Source organism: Schistocerca gregaria, chromosome 2, assembly GCF_023897955.1.
Source record: "Schistocerca gregaria isolate iqSchGreg1 chromosome 2, iqSchGreg1.2, whole genome shotgun sequence".
Taxonomy (NCBI): Eukaryota; Metazoa; Arthropoda; class Insecta; order Orthoptera; family Acrididae; genus Schistocerca; species Schistocerca gregaria.
This window is the reverse complement of record NC_064921.1, coordinates 618,133,141-618,152,931: the sequence shown is the minus strand read 5'-3', so window position 1 is coordinate 618,152,931 and position 19,791 is coordinate 618,133,141. Positions and strand designations below refer to the sequence as shown.

The window sequence follows — 19,791 nt, the reverse complement described above, 5'->3', positions numbered from 1 at the left end:
GCATCCTCTGCACATCACTCATAAATTTTACCTGCTTCTCTGAAACACATTTGGAAATGATTGAATTATCGGCTGGTTGTTTCCAAATGCTTGGCCACCACGATCACCTGATCTCACTACCTGTGATTTCTGGTTGTGGGGCTACCTGAAGGACAGGGTTTGCCAGGAGAACAAACACACACGTGCTAATCTGAAGCGCAGCTTATCAAGAGAGGTAGCCAGCATACCTACTGGCATGTATCATGCCCTTTTTGTAGCAGTAATTGTACTGGTATGTAATGGTATTATGTACCGTAACAGCACATTAAAAGTGTTTCTACTGAATTTATTCTGCATTATTTCATCATGTCATTGACATTAATACTACCAAGTTTGGTCCTCATATAGTAATTAGTTTCCTTGTTATAATGTGTTAAATTGGGATGTTTAATTATAATGTCCGGTACATTAACTCAGAACAGTACAAGCACCGAGCGAAGTGGCGCAGTGGTTAGACACTGGACTCGCATTCCTGAGGACGACGGTTCAATCCCGCGTCCGGCCATCCTGATTTAGGTTTTCCGTGATTTCCCTAAATCACTCCAGGCAAATGCCGGGATGGTTCCTCTGAAAGGGCACGGCCGACTTCCTTCCCCATCCTTCCCTAATCTGATGAGACCGATGACCACGCTGTTTGGTCCCCTTCACCCAACCAACCAACAGTACAAGCTTTAAATAAAAAAAAAAATATCTCCAGCTGGTATTCTTTTTATCTTTCCAGTGCATTTTGTTGTGTAGATCATGTTACTCTCTTAGAAAAACTTGAGTTTTACAGAACTGATGGCTCTACACACAGCTAATTTAAATCATGTTCAGCAAACAGACCACAAAAGCTTGTGCTGTATAGTATGAACTATGCTGAGAAGTTGAAAATTTTAGTGATGAGAAAAAAAAAATCACAAAAGGAGTCTCATAGTGTTCAATTTTGGGGTCATGTTGTCATGTTGCTTCTGGAGTGAAAGGATCAGCCGGTATACAACCGCCCAGGGGACGCCCGAGTATGTGTATTGCATTCACATACTCTTCGTGGAGGCTCCTTTCTTGTCCCCAACTGCCCTGAATGTCCTTCACACTGCACTTTAGAGGATCTGATGTTGGCAACCCCAAATGCTGTCGACGTAGCCCGCTTATGGGCCAAATGCCTGTAACATTTTGTTTCTGTGCACACATATTTGTATATATATTTATATATATTTTCATATGCCTCTAATTATTTTTTTTCTGTGTGCTATCCATTTTTTTATATTCCTGTATCCATGGTGCTTCTGATGCGAATTTAAAAAAATAAAATTTGGGGTCCAACCCTATGCTTTAACATTCAACAAGTAGAATTGGTATCTTTTGCAGACAATCTTAGTGTTATAATAAATCCCATTAGAAAGAAAACATCAGAGGATATGGTAAATGATATTTTTCAAAGAATTAGGAAGTGGTCCTCAGAAAATGGAATCTCCTCAATTTTGAAAGAAAAAAAACCACACACAATATTCAATTATGTACTGCAAGTAGAGTCATACAAACAATTGAGGTACCATATGAACAGGAATCAGTAAATAGAGTAGAACACTTCAGATTTTTGGGTGTACATATGGACAAAAACTTGAAGTGGAAGAAGAATATTACTGAGCTTCTCATGCAATCAAGTTCAGCTGTTTTTGCTCTTCATATAATTGCTTATCTTGGAAACAAACGAATCAACCTCCTGACATATTTTTCATATTTCCACTTAATAATGTCTTTTGAAATTATTTTCTGTGGTAACTCATCAGTTAGGAACAAAGAATTGTTTGCACAAAAATGATCAGTATGAATAATGTGTGATGTTCACCCACAGACTTCATGTAGGTATCTCTTCAAGAAGCCGGGCATTTTAACTGTGCCGTCACAATACATATATTGGCTTAGGAAATTTGTCATAAAGAATCCATCACAATCTTAGAAGAACAGTGATGTCCATACCTAAAACACCAGAAGGAAAAAAGACCTTTATTAGCCATTCTTAAAGCTCTCAGTGGCTCAGTAAAAAAAGAAAAAAAAAGAAAAAGAAAAAAAAAGAAAAAGAAAAGGTAGCCAGAAACAAAAAACTGTTTTAAGTGTAACTGCACAATTAGGACTAAAATAATAATGTATTCATTAAGATTAATGCTAATCATTTATGCATACCCTATAAACTGACTTGTTCCACATCATTTTGATAAAAACTGTTCATGTGATCTATCAAACATGTAACTAACTACCACAACGGAAGTGTTATCACACGAGGAATCAATTTTTGTGACTAGAGTGAGGATTTCTTAGTAGACAGGACATAACATATTATCTTGAATGGAGAATAACTTCAAACGTGCCACAGGAGTGTGTTCTGAGATGACTGCTGTGGATGTTTTATATTAATGACCTGATACTCAATTATAACAGTAATCTCAGGATTTTCACATAATGTGGTTACCTATAATGAAATACACTATGAAACAAAGTGTATAAATATTCAGTTGGTTGTTATGATTTGAAAGTGGTTGACAACTTGCTTTAAATGTTCAGAAATGTAAAATTTTGCACTACACAAATCTCAAAAACAGTGTGCTACGACTACAATATCAGTAAGTCAGAACTGGAATCAACAGTCATACAAATACCAGTGAGGAACAATTTGTATTTACAAAAAATGGAATTACCATCAAGTGCAGTAAACCACTTGGCAGACGTAACTGGGAAAATGAAGTCACCCTATCAAAGGAACTTGCCTACATAACACCAGTGCACCCATCCTAGAATACTTCTGAAGTTTGTGAGACACATGGCAAGTAAGTACAGCAGGGATATTAAATATATGCAAAGAAGGGCTGTATGAATGATCACAGGTTTGTTTGACTCGTGGAACGATGTCATAAAAATGCTGAAAAACCTGAACTGGCAAATATTTGAAGACAAATGTATACTATCCCACAACAGCCTACACACATAGTTTTTTAAAAGAGAAATCTTTCTGAAGAAAGTTCCCTGTATAAATACAATGAGGACTACATGGAAAATAACATATTTCTGAAGCTGTAAACTTACCTTTGGGCATCTGAGTTCCCATGGAATATCTGCCATAACATCAACAGCATCAGCTCCACCAACTCCAATACACAGACCACCAAGCCCTCCACCATTTGGTGTGTGAGAGTCAGTACCAATCATTAACAGTCCTGGGAATGCATAATTCTCGAGGATGATCTAGAACACAAGGTAATTAACTGTCAAAAGACTATTCAATATGTCTCGATAACAACCCATAACCAACATGTTTGCCATGAGCTATAAGTCTTTGACAAGCACATTGTAAATCAGACAAACACACTTCTCTTAATAAAAGCTCTTTGTATGCATTGTCAGTTAATGAAGTACATAGCAACCTGTCAACAAATATAAGGGAAAGGTGCAAACAAATTAACTGTTTAATGTTTTTCCCTATCTGTACTTGTGCAATGTAACACTTCCCAACTTTTTATAATAAAATAAGGAGGAAGAAAATGGACTACTTCCAGCTCACATTTTCTCTAGGAAAGTACGCCAAAATATTTCATAATTAAATATGAAAAATCTACTTAAGCATTATAAGAATGAAGAGCAAAACTATAAAAAATCTCTTGCTTGTGAGAACAGGAAGTAAAATATATGACACTAGCTAATCAGCATATCTGCAATCTTTTCAGCTTATATTGTCAGAGTTTGGCAATCTCAAAGTTCTGTTTCAGTTTTGTGTGAAACTTGTGTGGCCAATATGAGAATATGCTAAACTTAACCCTCGCAATACCAAACCATTTTCAGTAACATTTATTTCCAAGAGGAGGGGGGGGGGGGTTACTTTGTGCCCAACATAAAAAAATTTAAGAAACAAATAAAATTCATTAATTGTTCTTGAATTACATCAATGACATACTTTTGAAAGATCTGTTGATACATGGTCAGGACCCAGAACCTGAATATTTCTTTTAAAACTGTTTTCAAAAATGCATTTTATATCTTTCACTTACTTTGTCATTTAAGTTTACCAAGTCTAATTATCTTGAGGACAATTAGTAGTAAAACTCGTTATAGTGCTACTGAAGTGCACTTTACTATAATTAAAAAATATTACAAAAATTTGAGGTAATATAAATAGCTTAGGTACCTAACATAGTTTTGAGAGAAGACTTATTCATCACTTTCTTCAGAATCTATTTCACACTTGGGACATATAACAGTCTTTTGCTGTGTTTACCACATGTGTATCTCTTACAATTTTTTCAGATTACTGTTATTTTGTTCACTTTGTTGTACTTTTCTCCTTTTTTTGGCTTTCACTAACACACAAATGACATCTACCTTTACCTCCATGAGACTCCTTTTCACCAAAGTTCTGCTTGATTTTCCATACCCGAAACTACAGACTTTGACAGTCTTGCAATATTTGTAGCCCTTTCTTTAATGTATGGTTTCGTGACCTGTAGTCCCAGTTCTTGAAGAAGAAGTTGTCGCTTATTAGGGTTTTTCTTATTCCAATACGGGAAGTTCAACAAAAATAGTGTGTAACTATTTACTGCTGCTATGTTGACAAGAGTATACAAAACAGACAGTGGCCACCTCCCTGTAGCCCTCTCAGTTTAATATTTCCTCACCATTTGATCTATCGTGTCAACGCCACGTTTAGTCTCATTATAATATAAATTTGTAACTGTTTTCTCATCTTATAGTGCATAACGAATTAGTTGTGACTTGACAGCTCAGTATGGGCAAGTGGTGTGTAGCGTAGATGCCAGAGCATGCTGAATGGGAAACCTGTCAACCTCTCTTGACCACGTGAACAGCAAGCCACGCAAGCCGGCCAATCTGCTGTCTTTCTCAAACAATTTTAAAGAAACTGTTTGGTACTAAACTCTGATTCTCGCCCTTCTCATAGCTTCATGGTGAACTGCCTATCATTCCGTTAATGGTCATTATTTTTGTGATACTACGATATTAGGTAAACTACTGCTCAAAATTCTTAAAAGTTTGCAATGAAAAACATGGGACTCTATTAATTTGCATTTGGTATGTATTAGGTTATATGTAGCTGCATGCAATTTAGATGATATATTGAATTATCCTTTAACTTGGAAGGATGTCACTGTCTCCAATGTCATGGATATGGAAAGTATATAAAGGGCTCTGTCAAGAACGCACGCACCAGTTAAAAAGACAGAATGAAATATTCATAAATCCCTCATATCTCATAAAAGGTCTGTGATATGGAAACAAATTTTTAGCAAATGATGGCACACAAAGCGAAGAGTATTTTTCAATATGAGTGATATGCAAAAATACATATCTACTGCGATATTCAAACAATCCACATTTTTAGATGAAATAATGTGACATTTAAGGACCACCAATAGCTGGTGAAATGAGATTTTCTGTGGGTTTTGCAGCAATGTAAGTGAAGTTACACATTTATTTTTAAACTGAGAATAGGCTTTTTCGTAACTATTGACCAGTCTTACCTTCAGTTGCTAGTTCAATAATACGCTGTTTAAGAATTTTGTCACAATTTCAGCTGCATTAAAATGCTAGTGGGATGAATATTTGTAAATTCTTCCTTGTTTAAGAATGGCACAAGAGAAGTTATGCATTACTCAAAACTCATGACAGTCTTTCATGAATACTTGTTTCCTCAGCAACCTTCTTGATATCGCTTTGATACGGCTGCGGTGCAACATTTGCAATGGCTTCTTTTATCAACATTTACCCTGACTGAGAATAATTTTTTTTTAGCCCATATATTCCCAGTAGAATTTAAATGAGCATGATAAGGAGGACGCCTAGTTAAAATATACCCTTTAGTGTTAGCCAGTTCATCGAGCTAGTAGCATGGAGTTTTTGGCTTGTACAAAAGTTCCATTAACTCTGCCTTACACAATCTACGTTCACCTTTAGCCAATGGAACATTTATTTGTACCAGAGCACAATATAAGATTTCCTCCAAGCATTGTGATTTCCCTAAGTCACTTCAGGCAAAGACAGGGACAGTTCCTTTGAAAGGGCATGTCGACTTCCCTACCCATCATTCCCTAATCCGATGGGACTGATGACTCACTGTTTGGTCCCCTCCCCCAAATCAATGAACCTCCATGCATTGTTGGAGCTTTATACATCACAATTGAGTGATATGACACATTGTCCATTACTATTGTCATATTTGGAGGAATATTCTGCAGGCACAACATTATCTTCACAGCCGCTAAACATGTTCGGACGACCACTTTTATTGCAAATCTCGTGCTCAGACGTGCTACACTGTTGTTATTAATGTGAAGCCAACGCAAAACACTTCTTCACAATATGTGATTTCTGCAGAATACTTCAAGATCAGAAAAAAATACCTACAAAGAGAGCTAAGGAACTTAGTTGCATCTAATGCGTGACACTACGTGATGCTGTTTAACCACATAGTGGCAACAGGGGTGCCTTACCACTTGAACTGCCGGCAGCGCGATATGGAGAGATGGCTCGCCATTGATGTTATCAGGGTGATGGCGTCATGTCCCCTCAGGTGAGCTAAACATCAGAAGTCACAACTAATTTTAAAGGCACTATAGTGTCAGTAGGTGAACTCTCTGCAGCGTCATAATATTGAGATGATAGAAACAGCAGATTTCTTTTGGGTTTTTCATGGGGGATATAAGGAACAATTGTGATTGGAGTATTTCCAGTACTAGTATCACTGAAAGCAAGTTTACTAGAATATAATTCCCATCTTGAGGTATCTTTCAGTTCTTCAGGTGTATGTTTCCTATCAGGCTGTATTGTTCCCACAAGAGTTAGCTTGTGATTCCTCCATAGATCTTCAGCTAAATCAGTTGAAGTGTAATACCTGTCTGTAGTGACATTTCGCCCTGAATTATGTATAGGAACCACCAGGCATTTCACCACAGCTGCAGTGGAATTTGATGGTTGTGTACCATCATTTCTTTTCCCAGCAAAAGGTTCCATGCTAACAACATATCTGATTTTAGCGTCTGTGAGCATGTGTACATGTATACCGTATTTAACAGGCTTTTCCTTCATGAAGACCTTGAGGGGACACCTGCCACGGTACAATGACAACATTTCATCAGTAACAGTGTGCACCCCAACAGAATAATATTTTGCAGTCATTCATTCACTTTATCAAAAACTTCTCATAATGCAGCAAACTTATCATGTTTCCTGTGATTGCTTCGTGACTCTCTGTCATCAAATCTCACTATTTTAGTAAACTGTTAGAATCTAGTTCAGCTCATGGTGGCAGTATAAACAAACCTTCCTGAAGTGTAAGACTATAAATCTGTAACAGATAATGTCATTTTCCTTACCCATAATAATAAGTAGCCCTATGTATGCCATGAATTCAAGCCTGCCTGTCTTTGATATTTGCTGCCTCAGTACCCAAGTAGGTTTCAATATTTTCGAAAAACATTGCGAGGGTTAATCTTAGGTTTTCTGCTGCATGAAGACAATGTCCTGGGTGTGTTCATCTCATGTTGCCACTCATAAAATATAAGAAAACTACATTTTAATACTATTAAAATCCCCAATGAAATCCAGTAAAGTGTGTTTGGAATTTAACCCACAGAAACAGGGAATTTTGTAGTTACAAAATGTTGCACATCACCTTCAATAATTAGTAAAATACAATGCATATTGTTCACAAAATTGATCTTTTCCAGATCCACAGAACACTGGCTATGGACCTTAAATTCCATGTAATTTGTGCACTGGATACAGTGAAAAGCTCTAAGATGATTAACGCAAGAAGTAGAATCTTTTCGTCTGAAGAAATATTGAAACTGTGGTGATTTTACTGTTTAACCCTATCAGTGACATTCTCGGAGGCATTGGAACTACGTAACAATCAATTTCAGCACAGCTTCTACTTGTGGAGAATGTGTGTGTAATCTTTTATACCAAATATACTTAGTAGAACTGTAAACTATTTGTCTCACACACAAAAAGGTCTAAATCAAATCAATGATCTTAATTTACATGTTATTCACCTTTGGCAATTTCAAACTATTTGAAGGTTACGTTTTTATCTTCCCTCCAGTCTTGTATCAGAGCATCATAATTTCTTGTTTCCAGCAGATTGAGTCCATCTCTCAATGTACATACTCTTCAGCTATTTCAAAACACTCCCAAATCACTACACAGTTACTCATGACCCTTTTCCCTGTACGGAATGTGCTGGTGTCAGCTATGTGAGAGATAAGTTCAGACAGAAGTAAGAGAAGAATTCCTGCCTCTTCTTCAGTGGTTATTGCTACTTTTTCAAACTATATCAGAGACAAACCACTTTGCAGCTAAAATTTTTTTGTAAGTCACACAACAGACACTTCCCTTGGTGTGAAGAAAATCTGTCATTCTTTACTTTGTAACAAAGAATCAATGTCTTGTGCAAGGTATAGTCATCTTGAAATACCAACTATTTGTTCTTTAATATGTTTCAATTAAGTAAAAATATACCCATGTTTTATTACCATTAAAAGTTATTCATGTGGCAGGATGTACCATACATAATTAAGAAGAGATCTTTCACCACAACAGTGGCATACATAGTTTTTCATAAAGTGCACCATAAACAGTTAATGTTATAATTAGGGCCCGGATCTTAATTACCTAAAAAACAGTGAAATATGCAAGAAATTATGACCTAAAATTTACATAAATATGACCTTAAAAATAAAATATGACTTAACAGAAGTTTATTTAAAGCACTCTTGTTTGTTTATTTAATTTTTTTATTCACCATAAAGTCATACAAAATTAACTCCTCAAAATATTGTAAGTATAGTTCTTTCTTTCTGTAGGGTTTGTGGCTAATTTGCACCTATTTTTGAATGTCTGAATGTTTTATTTTCTAAACACAAAGTACAGTGAAAAGATCATCTATTGAAACAGTAGAACAATGTTTTTATTTCTACATAGTATTTAAAGCATTTCACATTATTTAATACCGTATGTCAATCTTCAGTATTTGCAAAGTTGCACTGGATAACAAGGTGCAATTTCAGGTTTTCCATTGTCAAAGATCCACGGTTGTTGCTGAGGATAGTTTTGTACCGGGAAAAGCTCCTCTCCACTTCACAAGACATCACTGGAGTGTATGTGAAGGCAGCCAGGTCACTGGAGTTCAGCTCTGTTTCAGTATCTTCAAATGTTGCAGCATTCCCTGAAAGACTGTCACTAATTTTGCACAGTGTAGAATATCCAGGATTCCATTGGAGAACACTTTGCAAATTTGGTTTTCACTTTGTCAGCCACATGACCACGAGCTCGACCCACTCACTCTCCACATGTCACACAACACTCAGGGCCTCACATAGCTGAGTGTCAACAGCTTCCAGTCGTTTGATGGCTTTTGATATCACTGAAAAATTGGCGTTGACGTATGCCAAGCTTCGAGACAAAGTATCTATAAAAAACTTCTTTCAAAATTTTGATAGCACTTGATTCATCGCTATCAAACTCACAGAAGATTGTCTTTTTTTGGATGATGTTGGTGCAGTAATACTCAGCAGCATTACGCCAAGAACCCCATTGTGTAAGAACAGGTTTAGGTGGGAGGAGCATTGAAGGTGCTTGTTCCTTGAATTTTTGCACCGCAGCGGAGCCTTCACATAGATTTTCTTGCCACAGGAAATTAATTTCTCCATGACAGGGTAATTTAATCGCACCTCTTTGGCAACTCTGTGCAACACATGTGCAAGGCAAGTGGTGTACACCATATTGGGGTAGAGAATCTGAAGCCCTTTGGCTGCTTTAGCCATACATGAAGCACCATATGTTACAAGCAGCAAAACGTTGTCTCTTTCCACACCATCTGGCCACAGTAGCTTCAGAGAGTTGTCAAACAAAATAGCAATCGGCGAATTGTTTACTCTATCGAGAGCTTCATACGTTAGTAGGAACATATCCCCAGGGCCCTCAATTTTTAGAACACCAACAACATCATTTGCAATATATTGCTCACTAATATCCATAGTTTCATCTATCAACAGCCAGATTTTTTGCTCAGCAATAGTAATACATATTTGGTTGAGCACATCATTGTAGCATATGGATAAATAGTTCTTTCTCAGTGTAGATTTATCTGGAACTGGATGTGTTGTGTACTTCTCCAAGAACCGTCTAAAGCATAGATTCTTGAGCTTTTCCAGTGGGATGTTGTAGGACACCATCATCTCACACAAATCCTTGCAGAATGATTGCACGGTTGACAATTGACCTGACTGTTCAAATAACAGCGTTTGCCTGCTGTTATTTTCAGCACTTTGTTTCACACAGCTGCTGTGTTTAGCGGTATTACAGTGTTGTTGCACATTAAAGAGCTTTTCCACACTAACTTTAACTTCACACAGTTTACAAAATAATATTTTCCCATCAGTACTAAAGAACTTTTCTTCAAATTCTCGAACATATCCTCGCAGCTTCTTGCTGTTGGAGCACTTTGATTTAGGCATGTTGAACAAGGCAAAGGCTGTATTCAAACTGGTTACTGAGAACATCTGTGCAACTGCAATGATGTAGAAGCCGCCTTTATTGTCTCTGAGAGCGTATTGTCGACTATGCGAAACAATGTTTTATGTTCGCAAAACGACTTTTGTGGTACACCAATTTTCTTCTACAATCCTGAGAAATAAAGCTGTGTACTAATTTATCTGTTTACCTTTCATAATAACATGTTAAATATTGTCTCGTGAGCAACATATTCATTTTCTTATTCATGTGTCCCATAAGATACGAGAAAAACGGTATAGGCATTTTTGGCAAAAGTTGACGGAAATATGACCTATTATATTAAAAGTTAGCCACAATATGACCTATTACTAAAATTTGTTGAAATATGACTTCATATGCACAATCAAAATACTTTTGACACTAAAATGTCTAGATTTGTGATTAAATTGTTCTAAAATTCACCATATAGTTCAGAAAAACAATATGACTTGTCATTAAAATCCAGGCCCTAGTTATAATATACTCTAATGTAAAAAATGATGTTATTCAAGTTGTTTTGTGCTAAGGACATATGATTTCATTCATGTGACTGGAGATAAATGCAAAGGTCATGAAGCATTGACCTCTTTACATGTTGGAGCATGGGGAATGTTCTTGTGATTACATAGCATTTAGATTTGTACTAATATTAATTAAAAGTTAGTTATTTCACCCTGCAGATGTAACTTTTTGTATAACTGCTCATCCATGCAGTTCTGTATGTGCGAGTGAGCGTGGAGTATTCAGTGGGTGAACATCTAGAGAATGAAGAACTCCAATTTTAATGAATAATATTGTTCTCTCTTTGTCCTAAACCTCATCACATTGTCAACTCATGCAGGTTCCAGTAACTTCCTTATGAAGCCTGCAATATCTCTTCAACAAAATGGTCAAGCAAACTGTCCAAAGAACAAAGTCACCAAAAAAAGCTATCAGACCACACAACTTCTGCAGATACAGACATGGTCGAGACATCACAGTAGTAGACAAGTATGTTTCTTTAGTAAAGAAATGCCATTTTTTTTTTTGCTGCATGAGACTAATGTGCTGATAAATTTTGTGGCTACAATGTGAAGCAAACATGTTCAGCATCTATTTCGCTGGAAAAGCTAAACTTTACATGGAAGTAATGCCATTTAAGCTAAAATACACAGAAAATACAGTACCAAGGAGGTTTGTTCAAAAAATTCCGGAATGTTCGGAATTTCACACCAATGATGTGTTGGAGCGAAATGCAGTCGACATCCCTAAACACGCCTGTGTTTAATGTCTAACTCCCGGGAGTTTCATTGTTTATGTCTGCCAGTTGTCGTACAGTGCTATATTGAGTAGAATGTTGTGTAGCACACAGTTTGCGAATTTTGAGATGGCAGAGTTAGGGGAGAGCAACACTTCTGCATTAAATTTTTTGTGAATCTCAAGGAAACCTTTACAGAGTCACAACAAGTGATGCAGGAAATCTACGGTGATGGCTGCCTGAGTTGTACTTGGTGTTACAAATGGTTCACACAGTTTAAAAATGGCTGGGCAGAAGTTAAAAATGACTTCATTAAGGGCACACTTCAACGTCTACTGATGACATTCATGTCAGGAATGTCAGCGAAATTGTGTGTGTCAATTGAAGACTGACTTTCAGAGAATTTGCAGAAGAAAGTCACATTTAAGTTCGCTCTTGTCATGAAATCCTGAAACACATTAGTTGCCACCAAGTTTGACCCACGGCTCACAAGTCAAGACCAGTACACCTTCACCTCACAATCTGTGAAGAGCTTTTGGATCACGTAAATGAGGGTGGGACGTTCCTTAAGAAAATCATAACTGCTGATCGATATGGGTCTACAGTTCTGATGTTGAGATCAAGGTTCAATCTTCACAATGGGTCGGGAAAGGTTTTCCCAAGACCAAAAAAGTGCAACAGATCAGGTCATATGTCAAAACCGTGTTTATAGTTTTCCCCGACTTTGATGGATTAGTTCATCATGGATTCCTACGATAGGGACAAACTGTTAATTGATGATACTATTGGAACGTGGGGTTACATTTCCACGAAAATGTGAGAAGAAAATGACCCGAAACGTGGCGAGACAATTCATGGCTCTTACATCACAATAATACAGTCGCACTTTCATTCCTGTGGTTGCATGACTACTGCAGAAAAACCAATATCACTGTGCTGCCTTATCCTCCATATTCCCCAGGACTGGCCCCATTGAAAGGACAAAGATTTGCAATGACACATGTCAAACAAAATTCGCACACAGAGCTTCACACGATCCAGTGAGGGGCATACCAAGACTGCTTTTGGACGTTGAAATGCCACTGAAAGGTGTATCAATCGCAAAGGAGAGTACTTCAAAAAATACCAAGCACAATAAATATAGGGTAAGTGTCAAAAGATTTTGTCGACAAAGTTCCGTGTTATTTTTTGAACAGACCTCATATAAATTAAACAGTGACTAAACAATGACCTTCAAATAATAAGATAACAAAAACATATTCAAGTGCTACACTTTTTTTTCAGAACTTACATTACAAGTCTACTTCAATTTATCACAAAAATTACTACTATATGAACATCATAACATTTCCAGCGTCCACCCTCCTCAACCTGAATGGCAAAATAACCTCTCCTGTGTTCAGTACTTTTGATATTGAATCTCTATTCACTGCATCACTACATGCAAAGATAATTCAATATTAAAAGCTGTGCATTTCTCAGGCATATGTGACAACTTAAATATCATCACAAACCAACACAAAAAGAAAAAACAGTAAGTGCTAAAAGAGCAAACCAACCTGATGAATGATCCCAGAACCAGGTTTCCAGAAACCAATTCCATACTTGGCACAAGCTGAACTCAGGAAGTCATACACTTCTTGGTTGAGATTTTTGGCTCTTGCAAGATCTTTTTCACCACCAACCTAAACATCATACAGTCTTAATTACTCATTCATAATCAATGTGAAAGAGGAACCTTTCTAATGGCTCTCAAATTATAACATGACAAGTTAAAAAATATATTTTCTGAATTTAAAAGTTCCGTTAATGAGGTGACACACAGATCGCACTGTGGAATGGTGGCTGATACCTGAGACACATGTGAAAGCAATGTGGCACCAGTCAGCTCACTCTGACAAGCACAGCGCAAAATGACGTTCAGGAAGAGATTAGGAGTGGAAGGCAAAACACATGAAAAAGGAGACTGGGGGAAAGAGGTTGCGCATAAAATGCTGCGCAGGAATTGCAGCAGAGCTGATATATGATACGACTGCTTTCTTTGGTGGCCCAGTCTCAGATGGATCAAATAAGCATGTGACAGGACTGGAGTATGATGTGTTGGGTGAGTGCATTGTCCATGTCTTGCATATGGGACTTCCACAGAGATATGATCAACTTTGCAAAGGGTTGACATCCTCGTTACTTCTTGAACTCCAGGCAAAGTGATACCTCAAAACCACGCATCATCACATTCAGTGGCCCATATTAAAATCGAATAACTAATGTCCGAGTGGTTTTTAAGATATCCACCCTAAACAATTATGATGCAACTGTTACACTATTTGTCAGCATATTTTCAGTTTATTCTGTACTGTCAAATAGTCTTCACAGAACAGATACATACCTGAGCCTCAATAAGATGATCACAGTGTATTGTTGAAGGGACAGCAACCCTTGGCAGACCTGATGAGATAAACTGCAGCATTGCCATCTGCGCAGTTACATCTTGCATTGCAACACGGTCTGGTCTCAATCTGAGGTAACTTGTGCCACGTTCAATATCCTGCTTCTCTGGTTCATCCAAATGAGAATAAAGAACCTTTTCAGCCAATGTCAGAGGACGAGCCAGTCTATTACGAAACGGAAGTATAATCATATTATTCATTATTTTACCAACTTAAGCACCTAAACAGAATACAACCTCCATGCACTCAACCTTAATGCAACATTTCTAAGCAACTGCAATTTAAACTACAGATGTGTCATGAACATAAATGTATTTCACGTTAAGTGTGTACAACATTGGAAATTTCAAGCAAAAAAGGTAGGCTTTGTATTTTCACCAAACATTAACAAAAGCCAAACAATCCAGGTAGATACCTACCTCTTCTTAACTATACCCAGGTTCTTTTCAAGTTTCTCGTAGGGCAAGTAACTGTCTTTGTCGAACCTGCTCATGGCGACTTTCCGAGCTGCGGCAGCAAGCGGTGAAACATGAAAGCATCGCCGTTGAATTTCTTGTGCAGCAATCAGCCATGGTGTTCCCTAAGTAACCAAAAGTAGCAATTGCTAACAAACACTAACTGTTCATGTTACACAGAAAAAGTTATTTCATAGCACACACACAAATACAAAATATTGTGCAAACAACATCCAAACTCAAGATGGAAACTACTTGCAACTACAATAATTATAGTAATCAGACTTGTTTATCACAAACTTTTCACTAGTAAATAACTAATGGCATCAAGTAACGGGCATTTTGAAATTAAAGCATTAGCAGGAGTGACATAGCTGCAAACTTTGATGTGAAAGACACAAAATGAGCTTGTAGGAAACATTTGAAATGCAATATCACCTTGATCTGTGAACACCAGTAAAAACATTTATGCTCTAGTGTGGCACTGCAAACCCCCCCCCCCCCCCCCCTCCTTTTCCCCTCTTGAATTCCTGGTTGTGGCAACGGATCTGTAGTGTAGCCTAAGGTCTAGGTCAGGTTGAAATGTAATAATTTGGTTGGTTGATTGGTGAAAGTGGGTAAGGGGCTAAATGGAGAGGTCATCAATCCCTCTATCAAGTGGTCATTCATCTGGAGGTAGTGATGTCTACTATGAATATGCCATGAAGAGGAAAGTGCACAGGACCGGTAAAAGCAAGACACTGAAGGCAATACTAAAGCTAGACCTGAACAATGAATTATGCACAAGTAAAAGTATGTGGATTGAATCAATATGTTGGTTAGAGCAGATAAGTGGTCTCCCTCGGCTCAGCTCCCATGTTATCAGTGGGGCCCAACCGAAGGATACATGACAACTACATATTAGATTGGCTATTGTGTCCACTTTGAAGTTTATACAAGGTGTTACAAAAAGGTATGGCCAAACTTTCAGGAAACATTCTTCACACATAAAGAAAGAAAATATGTTATGTGGACATGTGTCCAGAAACGCTTACTTTCCATGTTAGAGCTCATTTTATTACTTCTCTTCAAATCACATTAATCATGGAATGGAAACACACAGCAACAGAACATTTGCATTGAAATGAGGATCGACACACTGTTGGATGAACCATTTGCAGAAGTGTACCCGTGGAGGCCAATCAGCTGCTAATAGTGCCTGCACATGCTGTACATGTTACGGAGACAACTGATTCTCCCGTAGCACTCACCATACAGTGACGTGGTCAACGTTACCTTGTACAGCAACTTCTCTTACGCTGACATTAGGGTTTTCGTCAACTGCACGAGGAATTGCCTCGTCCATTGCAGGTATCCTCGTCGTTCTAGGTCTTCCCCAGTCGCGAGTCATAGACTGGAATGTTCCATGCTCCCTAAGACGCCAATCAATTACTTCGAACATCTTCCTGTCGGGACACCTTCGTTCTGGAAATCTGTCTCGATACAAATGTACCGCACCACAGCTATTGCCCCGTGCTAATCCGTACATCAAATGGGCATCTGCCAACTCCGCATTTGTAAACATTGCACTGACTGCAAAACCACGTTCGTGATGAACACTAACCTGTTGATGCTACGTACTGATGTGCTTCATGCTAGTACTGTAGAGCAATGAGTCGCATGTCAACACAAGCACCGAAGTCAACATTACCTTCCTTCAATTGGGCCAACTGGCGGTGAATCGAGGAAGTACAGTACATACTGACGAAACTAAAATGAACTCTAACATGGAATTTAAGCGTTTCCAGATAAATGTCCACATAACATCTTTTCTTTATTTGTGTGTGAGGAATGTTTCCTGACAGTTTGGCCATACCTTTTTGTAACACCCTGTAGATTTTAAAAATCTCACCCTGACAACTTCTGATTCTTCTCCGTCTGCTCTTGGCAGGTGCCGTGAACACTTCACACAGTAGGTGCTATTTAAGATATTCTTCACAAATCCATCCACACAACGGAAAAAAAAACTGAAAATCGTGAAACCCAGAAGGGGTCCAAAAATTACTTCAGCCAGTTGGTGATGTAAAAAAAAGGCAGAACCTAGTAAATAACCAGGTCGAACAGGAAAGGCTATCTTCACAACAGATAGTCAGAAAAGGAAGGATAGTCAGATATGAGCAATTGCAGGAAGTAGGTTCTGCAATAGTGCACTCGCCACATGCATAAACAGCAAAGTGTCGTGACCCCTGAGGGGGCGATAATTTGGTTGAGTGTTGGTGAAGCAAACAAATGTGAATGTAAAATGAAGGTTGTGGTAACAGATCAACCTGTAGTGTAGTGTAATTTTTATGTTGACACAATATTTAAGTGCACTTTGCCATACTTAACACACTTCTTGTCATAAAAACAAACCACAAGGTAAATTCAAAAAATATATATTAGATAATGTGGATTCTGATGCACATCACATACATAATCCATGAAAAACACAATGGAGGGGTCCACTACGAAACTTTTACCCAGGCTTTACTAGGCACTGTCCTATTAGAGGCTGGATATCACATCATTATCAACTATTGTTGCAACTTTGAGACTCAACAAATACACACTTAACTTTGAACAAATTGTAAGACAAGCAAGGGGCTGAACCTTGAGCATGAAATAAATGTTCAAGATTGATATGCAACATTCTAATTTCTATATGATTACAAGGACAATTTTACTGTTCACAGAATTTGACAGCACTGTGGTTCAAAAAATGGTTCAAATGGCTCTGAGCACTATGGGACTTAACTTATGAGGACATCAGACCCCTAGAACTTAGAACTACTTAAACCTAACTAATCTAAGGGCATCACACACATCCATGCACGAGGCAGGATTCGAACCTGTGACCGTAGCAGTCGCGCGGTTCCAGATTGTAGCGTCTAGAACCGCTCGGCCACCCCAGCCGCCAGCACTGTGGTCTGCACTGTAATATGCCGCTAAAATGTCAATTTTACATCATTGCAGATACAATGTAATCAAAACACAACCCTCCCCCCCCATGGCTGGTCTATGATCTACCTTTTGAAAAGCATAATTAAATAGAAATTTATATTACTTATTGCAAAATATGCTAGCTATTACAGTAGGGCTACAACAAATGCAGTTTTCAGTATGCAACCAAAACATGGCAGCCCCCCCCCCCCCCCCCAAGGGCTAGTTTAAGGTCCAATTGACAAGTGGCAACTTCAAGAGCCAATGCAAGAGGGACACCAAAGATTTACTTTTCAGGTGTTAACAAGAGCCAAAGGAAAGGCAACAAATGATGGGGAAGGGAGGGGGGGGTAAACGATATGACACTTACGTGGACTAATGTGACATGGACCAGAATGTCTCATTGATGAAGGTAATATTGTGTTGTACGGTAGAGTATTTTAATGCTCATATGTACACAGTATGGTATGTTTCAAAGTTTCACACAGTGAACTACAGTATCAGTTCTTGATGTTATATTACTTGTAGGATCACACTTCCTCCAGACGCCACATAGTAAAACATATCTTATGACCACTGAAACGCTAAATTCTCTTTGATTAAAAAAAATGATAATCGTCAATTTAATTCATGGCGTCGGTTTGGCATATTGTGAAGATGAATTGTGAAATACGATAGATGGAACACCGCACAATTCCTACGCATCTACTTAAAAATATTGCAACAGATCTGGCGTGTTACGGTACGCACTCGCCTTGGTAGAAAACACACCGGTAGACGTGTCAGTGAACTGGCCGTGATCCAAAATCGCGGGCTGTCATTTATCATTCCCAATTGTAAGCTAGAGATTAAGTTCAAGTAATATCACTTTTTTATTCCATATCCGAAATACTAAAGCGATTCCAATGCGAGTTGTTACACCAACGATTTTACTCTGATCTGCTATTCAAAGCTGCAAAGTCGGCTTATGCTGTCTTTTAAGTCATAACACCGTTATTACCTTAGCTAGTTGTTTCCAGTACGTAGGATTTACATGCCTCGATGTAGTTTCACAACTGATCACTATACAGTATAGTACTTCACATTTTCTAACAAATCATAATACATCAAAACCAATCAGGTATTTTTACCTGGCTGTGAAGAGCCCGAACGCAGTACATCATAGCAGTAGCAGACGCCGGCAGGAATATCTGCAACTGTATCTGATAGCACTTCACCTCTGCGTTCAGCCTTAAATACCGGGGAACTTAATCTCTGGGGCATGTTACGATAGGACGCCGATTGAACGAAATTTTATCAAGTGCTACATTGCGACACTGCTTCTGTTACGACACTTTATCAACAGTCTAGCAAAATGTCATTCATCCATATTCTTTCGAACTACAAGTAAATCTCTAAGAGGCTTACCGTAGAGCATTTACTTTTGTTTTTTATTGCTACGCGCTGTCATAACTTAATTCACTAGCAAATCGCACAATGAAATCTGCTGACAGCTATTCCGTCTCTACAGAAATCCATATTAACCTTTAAATATTACCCTGGGGTCCATCGGACCCTACCCTTTCCAAGTTATTTCTCTTTGAAAAAAGAAGGTAGGGATATTTCACTACTATGTAAATTCTGTTGGCATCCATGTGCTGATTTTGCACTATCGCCCGCTAGCTGTCAGTCTGCTCCTGGCTGCCTGCAGAGCAGACAACCTGCTGTGGAGTCTACTGGACCCTAGTGTTATATTAACGCGTGCGTTTATTGAGTTGTAAGTTTTTGTTTACATTTGAGTTTCATCAGTTTGTACTAACAAAATGGCAGAAAATTTACGTGATAGGCCAGACTTAATTCTAGATTTGTTAGAAGCAAGTGAGGAAGAAGACAGAAAGCCTATTTGGTGATGATACTGATTCTGATCCTGATGTTCTTGAAGATGAGGATTTAGATGATGAACTGGTTGCTAATCAACCTAATGATGCGCTGAATAGTGGTGAGTCTCGTGAAATAGAAAATGAAGATGGTGAAGAAGATGATAGCAGTGAAAATGAGGAACACCAGCGAAATAGACACCTAATTTGGGGGAGGAACAAAACGACGCCATATATTTGGTCCACCAAAGAGCCAGTACACT

At 38.1% G+C, this 19,791-nt stretch overlaps 1 protein-coding gene across 1 annotated transcript in view; it reads right to left on the bottom strand.

Moving 5' to 3' along the window:
- LOC126334595 (probable aconitate hydratase, mitochondrial) overlaps positions 1 to 19,243 on the bottom strand; it is an 89,014-nt gene extending 69,771 nt beyond the window's left edge. The window contains exons 1-5 of the mRNA XM_049996987.1: positions 18,803 to 19,243; positions 14,679 to 14,839; positions 14,199 to 14,424; positions 13,372 to 13,497; positions 3,100 to 3,258 (exon numbers count right to left, since the gene is read on the bottom strand). Coding sequence (XP_049852944.1) covers positions 3,100 to 3,258; positions 13,372 to 13,497; positions 14,199 to 14,424; positions 14,679 to 14,839; positions 18,803 to 18,835 — 705 coding nt within the window. The 5' untranslated portion in view covers positions 18,836 to 19,243. The remainder of the gene's footprint in view (positions 1 to 3,099; positions 3,259 to 13,371; positions 13,498 to 14,198; positions 14,425 to 14,678; positions 14,840 to 18,802) is intronic.
- Between the last annotated feature and the right edge of the window lie 548 nt (positions 19,244 to 19,791).